The 13,687-nt window shown below is 34.3% G+C and overlaps 1 protein-coding gene across 6 annotated transcripts in view; it reads left to right on the top strand.

The window, feature by feature from the left end:
- The window catches only part of PCDH9 (protocadherin 9), a 694,240-nt gene that overhangs the window by 285,887 nt on the left and 394,666 nt on the right, over positions 1-13,687 (top strand). For 3 of the 6 annotated variants that reach the window (XM_033004114.2, XM_033004112.2, XM_033004116.2), the window contains exon 3: positions 12,115-12,180. The exons of the other annotated variants lie outside the window; for them this stretch is intronic. In XM_033004114.2, the coding sequence (XP_032860005.1) occupies positions 12,115-12,180 (66 nt within the window). The remainder of the gene's footprint in view (positions 1-12,114; positions 12,181-13,687) is intronic. 6 annotated transcript variants of the gene reach the window in all.

The following is a 13,687-nucleotide window of genomic DNA, read 5'->3' as shown; positions in this document are numbered from 1 at the left end:
GCTTTTAGTTCTGAAAATGCTGAAGCTCAATTTTTTTGGTGAAGTCAACAGAAGGAAGAATGGAAATTCTCTCTACTACTCTTGATGCCTTCTGGTGGTACAGTTTGTTTTCAGAAGAGCCTGGTTGTCATGGGAGACAGAGTGGGAAATGTAGTGTTTTGAGCTAAAGACATTCTGTAACATCTTTCTCTTGAACTCTGTAATAGTGAGAATATCACTGTATAGACAGAATACTAAACTAATATGTTGCTACTATTTGTATCAACTGGACTTCTTAAAATCATGGTCTGTTTGTTGTTTTTTTGTGGTTTGTTTTGTTTTGTTTTTGTTTGTTTGTTTCTGTTACTAGATGCTTAAAGAGTAATAGTAAAGGGTCCAAAATATGTGCAGTTTGAGTCACTAAGGAGTAGCCACTATTAAAGACAGAATTAGAAACAGACATATCAAAAACACAACCTAAAGCCTCCCAGATGCCTGTATAGGCCAGTTCAACTTCAGTTAATTTCTTTCTACTCATATGATCACTTTTATCAGTTGTTGAAGGAAATATACTGATTAAATATGAAATATTGAGAAAAGTTGTGGGTTTCTAAATAGCTGTCAGGCTGATTTTCAAGTAATTGGAATCTGGGAGAAAGCTTGAGGGATGCTTGTTTATCTCTTGCTTTTTCTAGGGCCAGCATGAATTGTTTGTTGTAAATTTTGGTTTGGGGTCTGTTTTCTGAAATAAAGAACTGCCTGTTCTTTTTTTTTTTTCTCTAGAAAAATGACCAAACCTGCATAATATATGCAGAGAAGAAATTACACATTTATTTTAGACCTGTGAAGGAATACATCCACGGTAGATCCAGATAGTTGAGTGTTCTTGAGTTTGTACTGGAGTAATTTCACAAAAGTTGTCAAGATGCTTGGAGACATGATACTGATCCGGGCAGGTCCTTGACCTGAACCTGTATGGCTGTACCTCTAGACGTCATCTGATACAACAACCCACTACACGTCATGTAGCACATTCAAGTACTTATGGCTGTTTACTTCTTTTGTTGCTTGTGGGTATTTTTTTGTTGTTGTTTTTGTCATTGTTGTTGTTTTGTTTTTATTTTTTTTTTTTTTATTTTCTTTCTAGTTGGAGTTACTGTCAGACCGAAACATGATGAGTTGAGGTTGTCTTAGTCATGGCACCCAGTTATGTTGTACATGCCTGGACTTGAAATCGAGGCAGTTCTAATTTCTTCAGTTTTGAAAAAGTCTGACTGACCTTGTTATGATTAGGATCATAGTACTTACTATAGGTTATGTAATTTAATACAGAAGTAGTAAATAAGTGATATTGCCTTGAAAACAACACTAGAAAATTCTGGAAGTGAGAGGGTCTTCCTCTTTGGTACCTAAGCTTCATAAAATATTTTAAAGTCTCAGGCAGATTAATGTGGATTTTTAGCTCAAATTTTAAAGTTTTTTGCCTTCAACTATTGATATTTTCCTCAAATCCAAAATCAAATGGAGTCCAGGAATTTTATTTCTTCCTCCTACTTATCCAAATACAAATAAATAAGTAATATATGTATATAAAAAAGAGAACGTGGCGTGACCTGCTTTATATAAGACTTAGAAAAAAAAAAAACCTATGGGGAAAAAAGATTTGTGATACACTGGGTGATTAGAAGTTGTTTGGGGAGTAAAACCAATTAGTTGAACTATCTATATAATTAATTTGAAGAACTTTGTGTAATACTACTGCAAGAAATGCTTTTTTAAAAAAGTATTAGACAAAATTTGTGCAATTAAAAAAGTCAAGGTATACATTTCCCTTCCCTGTCTTTAACGTCTAACATGATTTTCAGTTTCTTTCAGACAAAATTATTTTCTTTTGGCACTAAACTGATCATTTGTATTTTAAGCTGAGGATTCTTTTAATTATTTTATTTTCCTAAATTCAGAATTTAGAAGATTCTGTGTAATTAAACACAGGAACTGTATCATCGCACTAACTGCAATCTGCCTTTGCAAAATCTGACATAAATCATGATCATGGTAAAATCATAAGTGTGCTAATATTTTCTTGAGATAATATTGAATTTTATGAAAATAATTAAAAAGTTATGCTGGATTTCAGAGTTAGCAAAAGCTTCAAATATTTTGCTCTATTATCAGCTGCTATATTACATCAGAGGATTCTGTATCACATCAGGGAATATTGGATTTGCAATAGGACACTAAATGTCAGTGTAATATAAAACTTGCACAACTGGTGTTTTTAAAAGTTATTAATATAATAGACTGATTGAGTGAATGATTTTTATATTTTGTCAGTAGTTTGAGAGTAATGAAGAGCCTCATCTTGGCTGCTTAAACTGAAACTGAGTCACAGAACGGTATCTTCCTGGTCAGTCCTAGTTCTGTGAGATTGTCTTAGGCAAAGGGAGGGAAAGGAAGAGTCATACCTTGTTTCTCTGTATTTTCATGCCAGATGCCATAAAAATAAAAGATGTAATAGATCTCTAATTTTCACAGTCTAAGTAATGCTTAGATGGTGTGGATCTTGAAGGATTTTTTTTCCTCTTCTCTAAGTGGAATACCTCATTACAGGAGAGATGACTTAATGATGACCCGGAATTCAGGGATTAAAATTGTTGCTTATTTTAGCATAGTATTACTAATTGCTAAACACCAGCCACTTCAAATATAAAACATGTTAAATGAAATCAAAACAGGGCAAGAAGCAGTAAAATTTCAACTCAGCCCGAGAAGTGGAAACAGCTGATTGATCCATCTATGTAAGGACAAGAGAGTTTTATTTGAGGGTCAAAGGAAGGATTCTGTTTAGGATGGCTCATCCATCATTTCCATTTTCTTGGTTTCCCAAGCAAGAGGTAAAATTTAAAAGTCAGAAGTGATGAGTTTTGTTACTCAAGATTATGATTTCGGTAAAATGATTGTGAAAGTATGGATAAGTGGAAACATTGAAAACATTTAATACAGTCAAATAACATGAAATTTACTTCACAGAATCTGTGTGAGTATACATGTGAATGGAAATTTCCATAGGTAATAACCATAGTTAAGATTGTGTGTGCTTTTAAAGAAAATCCCAGAAACCATCACCACAACAACTAAACAACACCCTCACCCCCCAAAAAAACAAAACCCACACTTCCATTATATCTTTGTGGTAAACAAATTGTAAAAATTTGGACTAAAATATTCCATGAAAACTCTTGACTATAGACATAAAAACTTTGAAGAACACTGAGTTAAAATGGTTCCACTGTTTCTAAAAAATGAGATTAGAGAAAAAAATCTGTTTTCCATCTCTGTGTAATTTAACCTGACAAAACAGACTGTTCTCTAACCTCGTATGTATCATATCATAATTTTAAGGATACCTATTGGCATTCTGAATGACCTATTAAGCTAATAGTTCTGTACAAAATAGAAAGTGAATCAAATCAGCCAACTGTCTGACAGTATGGAAAATATCTTTGAACAATGAGGATAAAGATTGCTCTTGCTGAACTTTTCAACAGCAAAATGATAGACATTGAAGTTAGAACACTTACGCTGGCCTCCATCTGTAGTAAAAGGAGTGGCACTTCCAGAGCACAGATCAGTATAATAAAAGTTGGAAAGCTGAGGTACAGACTGTGTTTCTACCTTTGCCAATAATGTAGCATTTGATCGTAGGGAGTTGGGCACCCTCATATTATGACAGGACATGCAACAAAAATACATTAATTTATTTTTGGGCTTGGTGTGGTTTTTTTTTTTTTTTTTTGTTTTTTTTTTTTTTTGGGGGGTGTGCAGGGGGGAGTTATTTTTTAATGTTTTCAGGAAGGTGACTGGTTTAGGACACTAAACAAATTCTGGTGGACTTCAGACACTATGGATCAGTCCTAAGATGTCTACCCTACATATCTGTTAATCTACTCTGTTTTCATTCCAACAGTCCCTGATGAAATACTGTCAAAATGAGGTTTTGTTCTATTCAGAGGGTTCCCCCTTTGAAAACGAAAGGCATTCACTGCACTGCTAGACCTTTTAAAAAAGAAATTCATTTGATGCTGTGGTACCTACAACTCTATCCCAGCCAGCAGTAAATACAGACTATTGAACATATGCTTCCCTGGCTAGTAGTCAGACTCCTTTAGCAGAGACTCTTTTATGCATACATTCCCTTTTGAGCTAATGGAATAGTGACAACATGTTTTCTAAAGAAAACCTGTGTATGAGAAAATTGCTTAGACATGCATAATCTTTTTTCAAGACACTGTCAAGGATTTGTATTGACTCTTGATGGTATGTTATTAACATGCTTACAAAACTAATTTAAAGGCAGTAGAGCAGGGCTGTTTATACTATTTGTGGTAATATAACTATTACTAATTTCATTATACTGTAATACTTACTAATACAAATCAACTGCTGGAAATGTCAGGATTAGTGTGGGATGCTATAACAAGCCAAGATTTAGACCTTTGAATTCAGTTTGGCATTATCTTTTTGAAAATGGTTTTTATCTTGTTCTGTAACATGAGTTTAACATGTCTGATATTCAAATTACTGTAAAGACAGCATTTATTTATGGACTTTTGTTTTCACTTTAAGCTTGACTTTTGTAGAAATAGAAAAGTTTTAAAGAGATTGAAGACTATATTGATTATTTTAAAAGGTATGAAGCAGCACAATAGGGAAGGTGTAATTTCTTTTTTTCTTAATATGGAGATAATGGATGACAATGGGATCAATACGGATCAGGTAAGATATTTTAGGGTATGAATCAGGCTTTGACTGATTAGACAGGCAGCTGTGTTAATTGTATTACTAAGTATGTAATGGGTTAAATCTCAGTGCAACACCTTCCTCACCTTCTAATATTAACATCAGTGTAAGAACTATGATAAAATTTGTGACATTCAGACATAATATAAAATAAGGTTAGACTTACTAGAAACAGGCTATATGAATAATTGAATAGGAATGTCTGTAACAATAGATTTTTTATGTAAATCTTGACAAAATATTTTTTTTCAGTTTGTGAAAGGAGAAGGTACTAACCGTGGGCTCAGTCAGTCATATCCTAGGCATGGTAATTAGGGTAACTTCTGAAGTTTCTTTCAAGTATTGCTTTGTTTCTTTGATATCCTGATTGTCTTCATTAGGATTACTTTATCACTATTATTTGTAGTGAGAAAAATAAACTGATCACAATAAACTCTTTATGATTTTCTTTTGACTATTGTCAGAAGTTTACACTTATTTTCTTTGAATGGCAACAATAATTAACTGTACCTCTCCTCCTGAACCACAGGGCTGCTACTCCCTTCATAATTTGTTCACTTCATAACAGACAATTGCTGTGCTACCTGTGTGAATCATTACCAGAAAGTCTCAGTGTATATGCTTATTCCCATCATGGATTTGAGTTTATAGAGTTCATGGGATTGGAGTGAAAGCATTAAACTGGGAAAAATATTAGGACATTGAATCATAGTGCCAATTTTAAAGCTGAATCACATCTACCTTTGGGATTTTAGTATAATGTAGCTTTCCATGACTAAGTCTTTCCACCAGACTAGAGTCCTCTTCTAAGGTGTAAAGGATTGTCCTTTGCAACATAATACGCTGCCTCTGAGAGAAAGAGAAAAGGAGAGAGAGATTTTATTGCTTTTAAAGAGAGATTCTGTTTCATTTTTCTTTTTTTTTTTTTTTTTTTTTTTTTTTTTTTAGCGTGCTGTCACTTAGCATTTAGAAATATCTGGAGAGTACAAAAGTGTGCTCTTTTTTCTTTTTCCCACTGTATATAGTTTACCAACTTAATGCTGCAGCTACTGAAATAATCTGTTCCCTGGATGCTGCTGTGCTTTCATATAATTAACCCTTGTGTAGTTTCAAGTGAAGAGAGTTTCATAGTCATGAGAGGTGATATACAGACCTTTATCATCCACCTTTACCGCAGTGTATCCACAGAACAGGTGCGATGCAATGAACAGCAGTGCACAGAGCCAGCCTCTGTAGGTCGGGTAGTGGTTTGAATCTGTGATCTTTTTGACCTTAGAGTTACCAATAAGTAGTCTACTTGTGTTTTGTCATAGATAAGTCACATCTACTTTGAGCAAAATTGAAACCACCAATTTATTTCATGTAGGAGTAATCCGCACAATCCTAAATAGTGGTCATCTGTTTCTCAAGAACCACACACAGTTCTCTGTCTTATATGACCATGTCTTTCCTTTGCCCTTGGGGTGAGGATGGAAGACTTCACAGATCATAATTTTAGGCAACACTGAAGAAGCAAAAAAACCCACAATAATTTGATATTTGCAGGATGATAATATAATCTTTTGTGGCTGAAACCAGTTATAAACTGTCATCATTAACAGTCCAGATCCATTTCAGCCATAAAGAATTGCACTGTGCTAGAAATACCAAGAGGTTTTTAGTTAATAATTGGATTGTGTTGTCCTTTTGTGTGGATTGCATCTAGATGTCTGTGTTCAAAATAAGCAGTCTTCTGCTGAAATTATATATTCAGTACCTTACATGTGATGAAGTTTTATACCTGTCAAATGGGCTCACATCAGGACATCAGTGTTAATTAGACATTACATAGACAATAAATAGGTGAGAGCAATGAATTCACTCTAGAATATGGAAGGTGAACTTGCTGTTATGTTTGCACTGTCTCTGCAGTGTTAGTTCCTCTTTACATCTCATTTTAACAGTTACTAGTCAAGTACCCGAGACTTATTTAACTCCTTAACTCAAAGGAATCTGGGACAAAGGCAGGGAATAAAGGTCTGTGAGGCAATGGTGACTAAGAGACATGACTCTAGCAGTAAAATTTTGATAGCGTATTGTGTTGCAAGTACAGAGATTGCATGGGGGAATGCACATGCCTTGGGAATAAAAATTGAATTATGAAGTCTCATTTTCTTTCTTCTGTTGGGGTAGAATTTCTCTGTGATCTCCAAGAGATTTCTCTTCCTAGATTTTGTGTGTTACGTATTCACTGCTAACATCAGATAGATTCTAGAGTAGTTTTTTTTTTTTTTTAAAAATACAGTGAAAAATGCACTTCATTTCTTTATCTAACAAAATGTTCCTTTGTCTTTCTAAAAACATACTTAATTGCTCACACAGAAAAATAATTGTATGTCTTGTGAACCTTTCAGTTCTAACACCGACATTATATTCTCTTTCAATTCTAACATCGAAATTATATTCTTACTTTCATTCTTTTTAATAAATTACAATTTGCCTTTTCAGGTTTAACTTCTTCCTTCAGAAAGTGATTGTGCTTATGTGGGTTTTTTGTTGGCTTTGTTTTTGAAAACAAGCAAAGTTGCTTATCCCTGTAACTGATTCAGTTACTTCTTTTACTTTCTGGTATTTTTTTTCCTCTGCCATGATGAACAACAACCACCACTAAGTATTATTTATTTAATACTTTCCTGTGTGTTTTCAAGTCCTGTAAATTACAGCATTTAAAAAATAAAGGCAAGCTGTAGGCAAAAGAATGCTGAAGTCAATTTAAACCATGCCAGCTGGCACAGAAGAGAAACCAGTGAGTTGGCAAGGACTTATCTGGTACTGCTTATCGTGGAGGTATTTTGTGTGTCTGTGTATTCATGTGTCAAAGTGCAGATCAGTCCATCATCCCTATTTCTCCTTCTTTCTGTCACCTGCTGGATCTTTTACTTCTTCACTGTAATTAAAAGATCAATAGTTCGTTATGCTTGAATTCTTCATAAATGAAGGCAATGTTACAGAATCTTCACAGATATTAAAGCATCTTCACAGGAAGGTATAATCTTATGTAAGAATCCATGCAGAACTGTATCATTTCTAGACTGTATGCCAGTGTGGTATAGCCTCTCACAGGCTCTCTAAATGAGCAATTAAATGCTGTGCTGTCCTGTCAGTTTTCTTGTATATAGACACAACTGTGCTGTTGAGGTGTAAAAATGAACAAAGGAAATTATCCTTGCTAAAGCCTATTAATGATCAGCCATAAACAAGTCTTATAATTTTTCTTAGAACACTGTTGTTAGTGCTACCTGATTTGACAGGTTATGGTGTATTTTATTTTTACTTCTGTGCAAGAGCCTTCTATACCATTTCAGTGGGAGAAAATTAAGAATTATGGTTGAGAAATGATGCTACTGTATTACAGCCAAAAAAGACAGTTCATTCTTTTGAATACAGAAATTTCTTGCTAGGCTTTGTTGTGGTGGTGGTTTTTTTTTTTTTGTTTTTTTTTTTTTTTTTGTTTTTGTTTTTGTTTTTGTTTTGTTTTTTTTTTTTTGTTTTGTTTTGTTTGTTTGTTTTTTTTTTTTTTTAACTGTATAAGAATTGTCATTTTCCTGAAATGAGTGATCAACATTCTGCAAAACGAAATGATTTACTGAGGCATAAAATTTAGGACTTAATTTTATTCCTTTTAGGCACTGAAATGTCAGATATATATTGCAGGTTGTGTGAGGCTAGATGAGAGAAATGGTCATTGAACCTTAGTCCCTTAACTCCTTATTTGCTGGGAGTGAGAGTCAAGGCTGTTCAGAGTCCCTTATGTTTTTTGGTCTACTAGTTTCAGAGAGGTTTGTCCAAATAGAAAGTTTTTGTATACACATTTCAGCTGTGTAATTCAGACAGCTTGACTTCCACACTGCAAGACAGCATCTGTACTAACTGTTTGAAGAGGTTAAAATTATGTATTCAGTGTCCAGGTAACCAAGGTTCTTCAGAGTTGGGGTTTTACTTGTGAAACTGAGCTAAACTTTTGAGGTAACAAAGTACAGCAGGCTTTCTTCCTCAGGCAAGGATATGATTTCTGGTGTCTTTTTTTTTTTTTTTTAAATATATGATCCTAGCAGAAAAAGAGAGGAAAAAACTAAGAAGTTTGATTAATAGAAGAAGCTTAGAAAGAGCTAAGTCTGAGGACTGATCTCAGAGCTTTTAGGCTGGAGAAAATGTCCCATTAATTTTAGTGGGAGTTTTGACTGCACAAGGACTTTCAAGATCAAGTGCTTTCTTTCTTGTTCATTAAAGGATAGAAGGTAATTAGAAATAAAGCACAGAAAAGATTTTATATAGTATTGCTTTTGTCAGCTGAAAAAATCCATATTATTGTAGGAGTTTTAGGCTAATCTTCTCTTTCCCTTTCTTGCATAAAATGATGACACAGTAGGTTGTTTTCATTACTCTTAGAGGTCTGTGGTTCTATCTATTCATTTTATTGGGAAAAAGCAATTGGCAAGTTTTTTCTGTGTTATCTTCCTTGCTGTTGGATTGCAATCTCATCTATGATGCTGACTTTGTCATTTCCTTCCTCCATCCAAACTGTTTAGCTCAAGATATTCCCACAACATTTTTGTTTGTAAATGTTGGATGATAAATGAAATAAAAAGTCAGCGTGCATTTTGGTTGAAGGATTTTGCTGATGTCAGCTCATGAAATAGGGGAACAGTTGGAAAGAAAAAGATAAAACTGTGTTAAGTTTTACAGAAACAAAACTTGCATGTTCTATGATAACTGAAATTATGTTGACTTTTTAACACCTTTTAGGGAAGAAGCTATATACACTTAAGAACTCTTGAATCCAACCCTGAATTTTAAATGTATGGCAGTCATGAGCCATTTCAGGAATCATGAATTTAGGTCACCAGCTTATGGGAATACTTTCTACAGTGACCTCAGGGACAAGGGACTCATCTTGTGTTAGAACTTGAAACTATTCTTTGTAATACTTAAAAATACATTTCATATTACACACTCCTTACAGCTACTTTTTTCATTCCCCTCCTACCCTGCATCCTGGGTCCAAGTTTAATTCCAGTTGGAATTGCCACTGATGTTGGACTGAGAGCAAGAGCCACTTCCTTGACAGCTTCCTACCATGTACTGGTGGGCACAGGAAAGCTGTAGAAGGCTGGGGAGCCAGAGAAGATGTTGGAAAGCTGCTGTTTCCCTAATTCTCTTTGCTGGCCCTGTAATACATAATGATCTTAACCATTCCCCAAAACATGGGAGAGTGAGAAAGACATATATCACTTCTGATGTAGCAATAATCTGCTTTTTGAGAAAGTAGCTATGTAGAAAAAAGGCATTGTATTTAATGATGCCATGCATTTGTCTTTCACTCTGCAATTGTTATATGAATGAGATTTTATTCATCCTTATTCATATTTTATTTTGATGGTGTCCCTAAGCTTTCAACTAGCAAAGGGGATGGAGGAAACATTCATTATTTTTTGTTATTGAAATTACTCTTGTGATTCCTTTCCAATTATTTTCAGGAAACAATACTTATTATTTCTGCAAAGGTGACTTATTTCTGTAAAGGTGAGTTTCTAACAAGTAAGAAGGTATTTGGTAATATGGAGTCTGCCTTCAAAAACTCATTTACTTTGTCAAAGTGGATAAAACTGTGCAATATACTTCCTAAAACAAGAGTTTGATCCACAGGGACTCCTTCTTTGCTTTTTTGCCAGTTTAATTCTACTGCTTTTGGGTGAATTGCTCTTCATTTTACTCATGTAAATGAAGAAAGCAATCATATGTAAAATATCAGAGGAGATACAGACAGATTTTAAAATGAGGCATTCTCAGTGTCTTTTACCTTTCTTTTAAGCTATACTTTTTTAATCTCCATGGATTGTGTGACTGTCTTTTCATTCAGAGTGTAAAACCAAATAACAATTCTGCTTGTGTAAAGCATTTTGGTTTTGGTTTCTTTTTCTTTTTTTTTTTTTTTTTTTTTTTTTATTTTTTTTTCCAAATGAAATTTTAGATGAGAAAGAAGAGGCTTCCTGAAGTTACTTGGAAATATGACTTCAGATATCAGAGGAGAATATTTTTGGTAGATAAAATACTTAAGATGACTTTCTGCTTTCAAGGGGATTTCTTGAAAAAGCTTTCAGAACTGTGATATAATTCTCCAACAATACAGAGCTTGTATGAGATATCTAAGGTACCTGTTGGGAGTACTTTGGAAGAGACATGTGTTTTCCATTGCAAGTAAAAGTACTATTTGATGTAAAGTTTACTGAAGATTTTGCTCACTATACAATGGTAAAGGACCAGATAAACTATTCTGTACAGAATACTAATGTCCTTTCTGAATATGGTGCACAGAGTGCTTGTTTGTGATTTGGGCATATTACTCTACAGAGGATGGATTTGAAATTGTCTGATTTTCCAGTAACACTACTCTTAATGTAATATTCCCTCTTTGGGAAGCTTTTTTTTCTCAAATAGAATACAACAGTACAAAATCCTGGTGCTGGGTTGATACCTGAGTTTCTGACTGTCCTTCCAAATGCATGTGTTGTTCTGGCTTAGATTCTTCAGAATTATTGTGGTACTGTTCTGCTGACAGGTTGGATAACAAATTCATTTAGTTCCCCTAGGAATAGGCAGTTTTGAAGGTTCTGCAAACTCAGCAACCTACTGAACTTTCCCTCCACAGTTTTCTTACAGTCACATACATACAGAGTCCTTATGACTCGAGTCCTTGGAGACATATTTTGGGGTGTCTGAATATTATACTCGGGAGGGAACCTGAATTACATAGTGCTATCTATATTCAGCAGTTAGTAACAGAGCATGAACATTCATTAATGCTCCCACATTAAACACAGATTTAATTGCAGTTTTAAAGATCTGCTGGTTTTGCTTTTTAGAGTCTCAGGGTTGATTAATAATATCTTAATAAAAAGCTTAATAGTGCATTAAAAAAAAAAAAAAAAAAAAAAAAAAGTTTCTCCCTATTATGAGACAGTGATTTCACTTGGTAGTTCACTAAACAGAACAATAAAAACCCATCTGAAAATCTGTTGCCTGGCTGCAGCAAAATGTTGTAGAGTCAGCCTTCAGAAACCAAACTGATGTTTGCTATAGCATTTGAAATGTTACCACACATACGTTTGGTAACACTAGGCTATGGCCTCTGAAGTTTGTGAACCCTTATAAAAAGTTATTTATCTATCTTCAGTAGAAATTTGCTCACATTTTGCTTTCTATATTAACAGTATTGGGCCACTGGGGAGGTGGGTTATCTGAAGATCTCTAGTAAGAATGACACATCTTTTTTATTTAAATATTATTGCTTTTTAGGCACTGAATTTTGGAGATATGCCGAAGTACTTGTGGGAGATTTGGGTACCTGACAAACCATGGGTGGTAAGATACCAGATCCGCTAAAATAAATAAAATAATAATTTAATTTTAAGATAGGTATTTTGGGCCCTGCTATCACTGAATTCAATGGACAAAACTCCTGCAGGGTTTGTAAGAAGTGCATTACTGCAAATTTATGCAAGTGTGTTTCCATTCTTTTCAGTATTGTCACACTGGTGTGAAGTTGAAGTAATGCCTGTAGTGAACTAAAACTGTGTGGTAGCATCTAACAGGGGGAAGAGAGAATTGCTCAGCTGAAGGTTATAATAAGACCTTTTCTCTTATCTTCACTCAGACAAGCAAGTGGTTAGTTATTGCCCATCAGAGCAATTCATGGTTCACAGCTGGGCCTACTGAATAGTACCTTTCTCCAGGCATCCTCTCGTTAGTCTTGTTTAACGCGTGCTCTGGACTCCAACCCAGTAAGCCAAGGAAAATAACAGTCTCCTTTTGAGCACCATGTGGACTTCTAAGAAAATTAGTCTGGCAGATGCTGTCAGTCCTCCACTTTCTGAGGCAGTAATCAGAGAAGAAACAGGGTTCAGTGCTTTGATTTCTACAGCTCTGCAGTAAGGAGGAGCCATGGTCTATTTAGATGCAGTTTCTTCTCTGTGCTGAACTCCAGTCTAGTCTGTCGGTTTCCATGCTGGGGTTTTTGTGTGAAATAAAGGACTGTAGTATCTGTCCACTATCTATGCTTTTTAAAGAAAGTCTCTCTAAAGTTAATACCAGAGAACTCTATGTAGAAGTTTGGAACATCCAATTGTTTTAAAGGTTAAAAGTAATAAATGTAATTTAAATGTAGTTGCATCTTATGATACATTTAATTAGATATATTCAACTATTCAAACTACAAGATTACAGTAAAAAACTGTTTCCTTTATAATATAGGCCTCTTTTCCCAAAATTAAGCATTCTGTGGCACTTGATTTAAGTTACATCAGAAGAAGAAAATTTCCCAGAAACTGGAGTTTTGGGTATCAGACATTAAATTTAAAACTATATTTTCTAACTACTACCAGATATTAGACTTTTTAGCCTTAATAGTGGGCTATTTTAGCCTCAATATAGGTATTTCAGAGATAAGGGAATTACTTTATATTTTTAGTGTAAAATATTCTGAATAAACTTTGTTGAATTTCTATTAGTGTATTATAAAATTGATATAGATACATAAATCTAGATATCTATCTTATCTATCTCCTCTCTAATGATAGAGAATTCTGTGTTTATATATTAATACAGCAACACAAGAATTTTGAAGGAAATTTTGAATTAAAAAAAAGACATACACAGGACAAAGTAATTTAAAGTGAACAGAATAAGTGGCATTTGCAATTGGACTAGATCATCATTGTACGTCACTTCCAACTGAAATATTCTATTCTATTCTGTTCAGCTCCAGATATTATAAATTTAGGTGCCTATAACTGTATATTCATTTTTACTGAGGCAATGAAGAATGCTTAGACCACACTGAGGTGGTTTCAGCCAGCTGAGTACCATAGGA

The sequence above is a fragment of the Tyto alba genome, unplaced genomic scaffold (assembly GCF_018691265.1).
Source record: "Tyto alba isolate M040663 unplaced genomic scaffold, T.alba_DEE_v4.0 Super-Scaffold_45, whole genome shotgun sequence".
Classification (NCBI taxonomy): domain Eukaryota; kingdom Metazoa; phylum Chordata; class Aves; order Strigiformes; family Tytonidae; genus Tyto; species Tyto alba.
The sequence above is the reverse complement of the archived record's forward strand: the minus strand, read 5'-3'. Positions and strand labels throughout refer to the sequence as shown.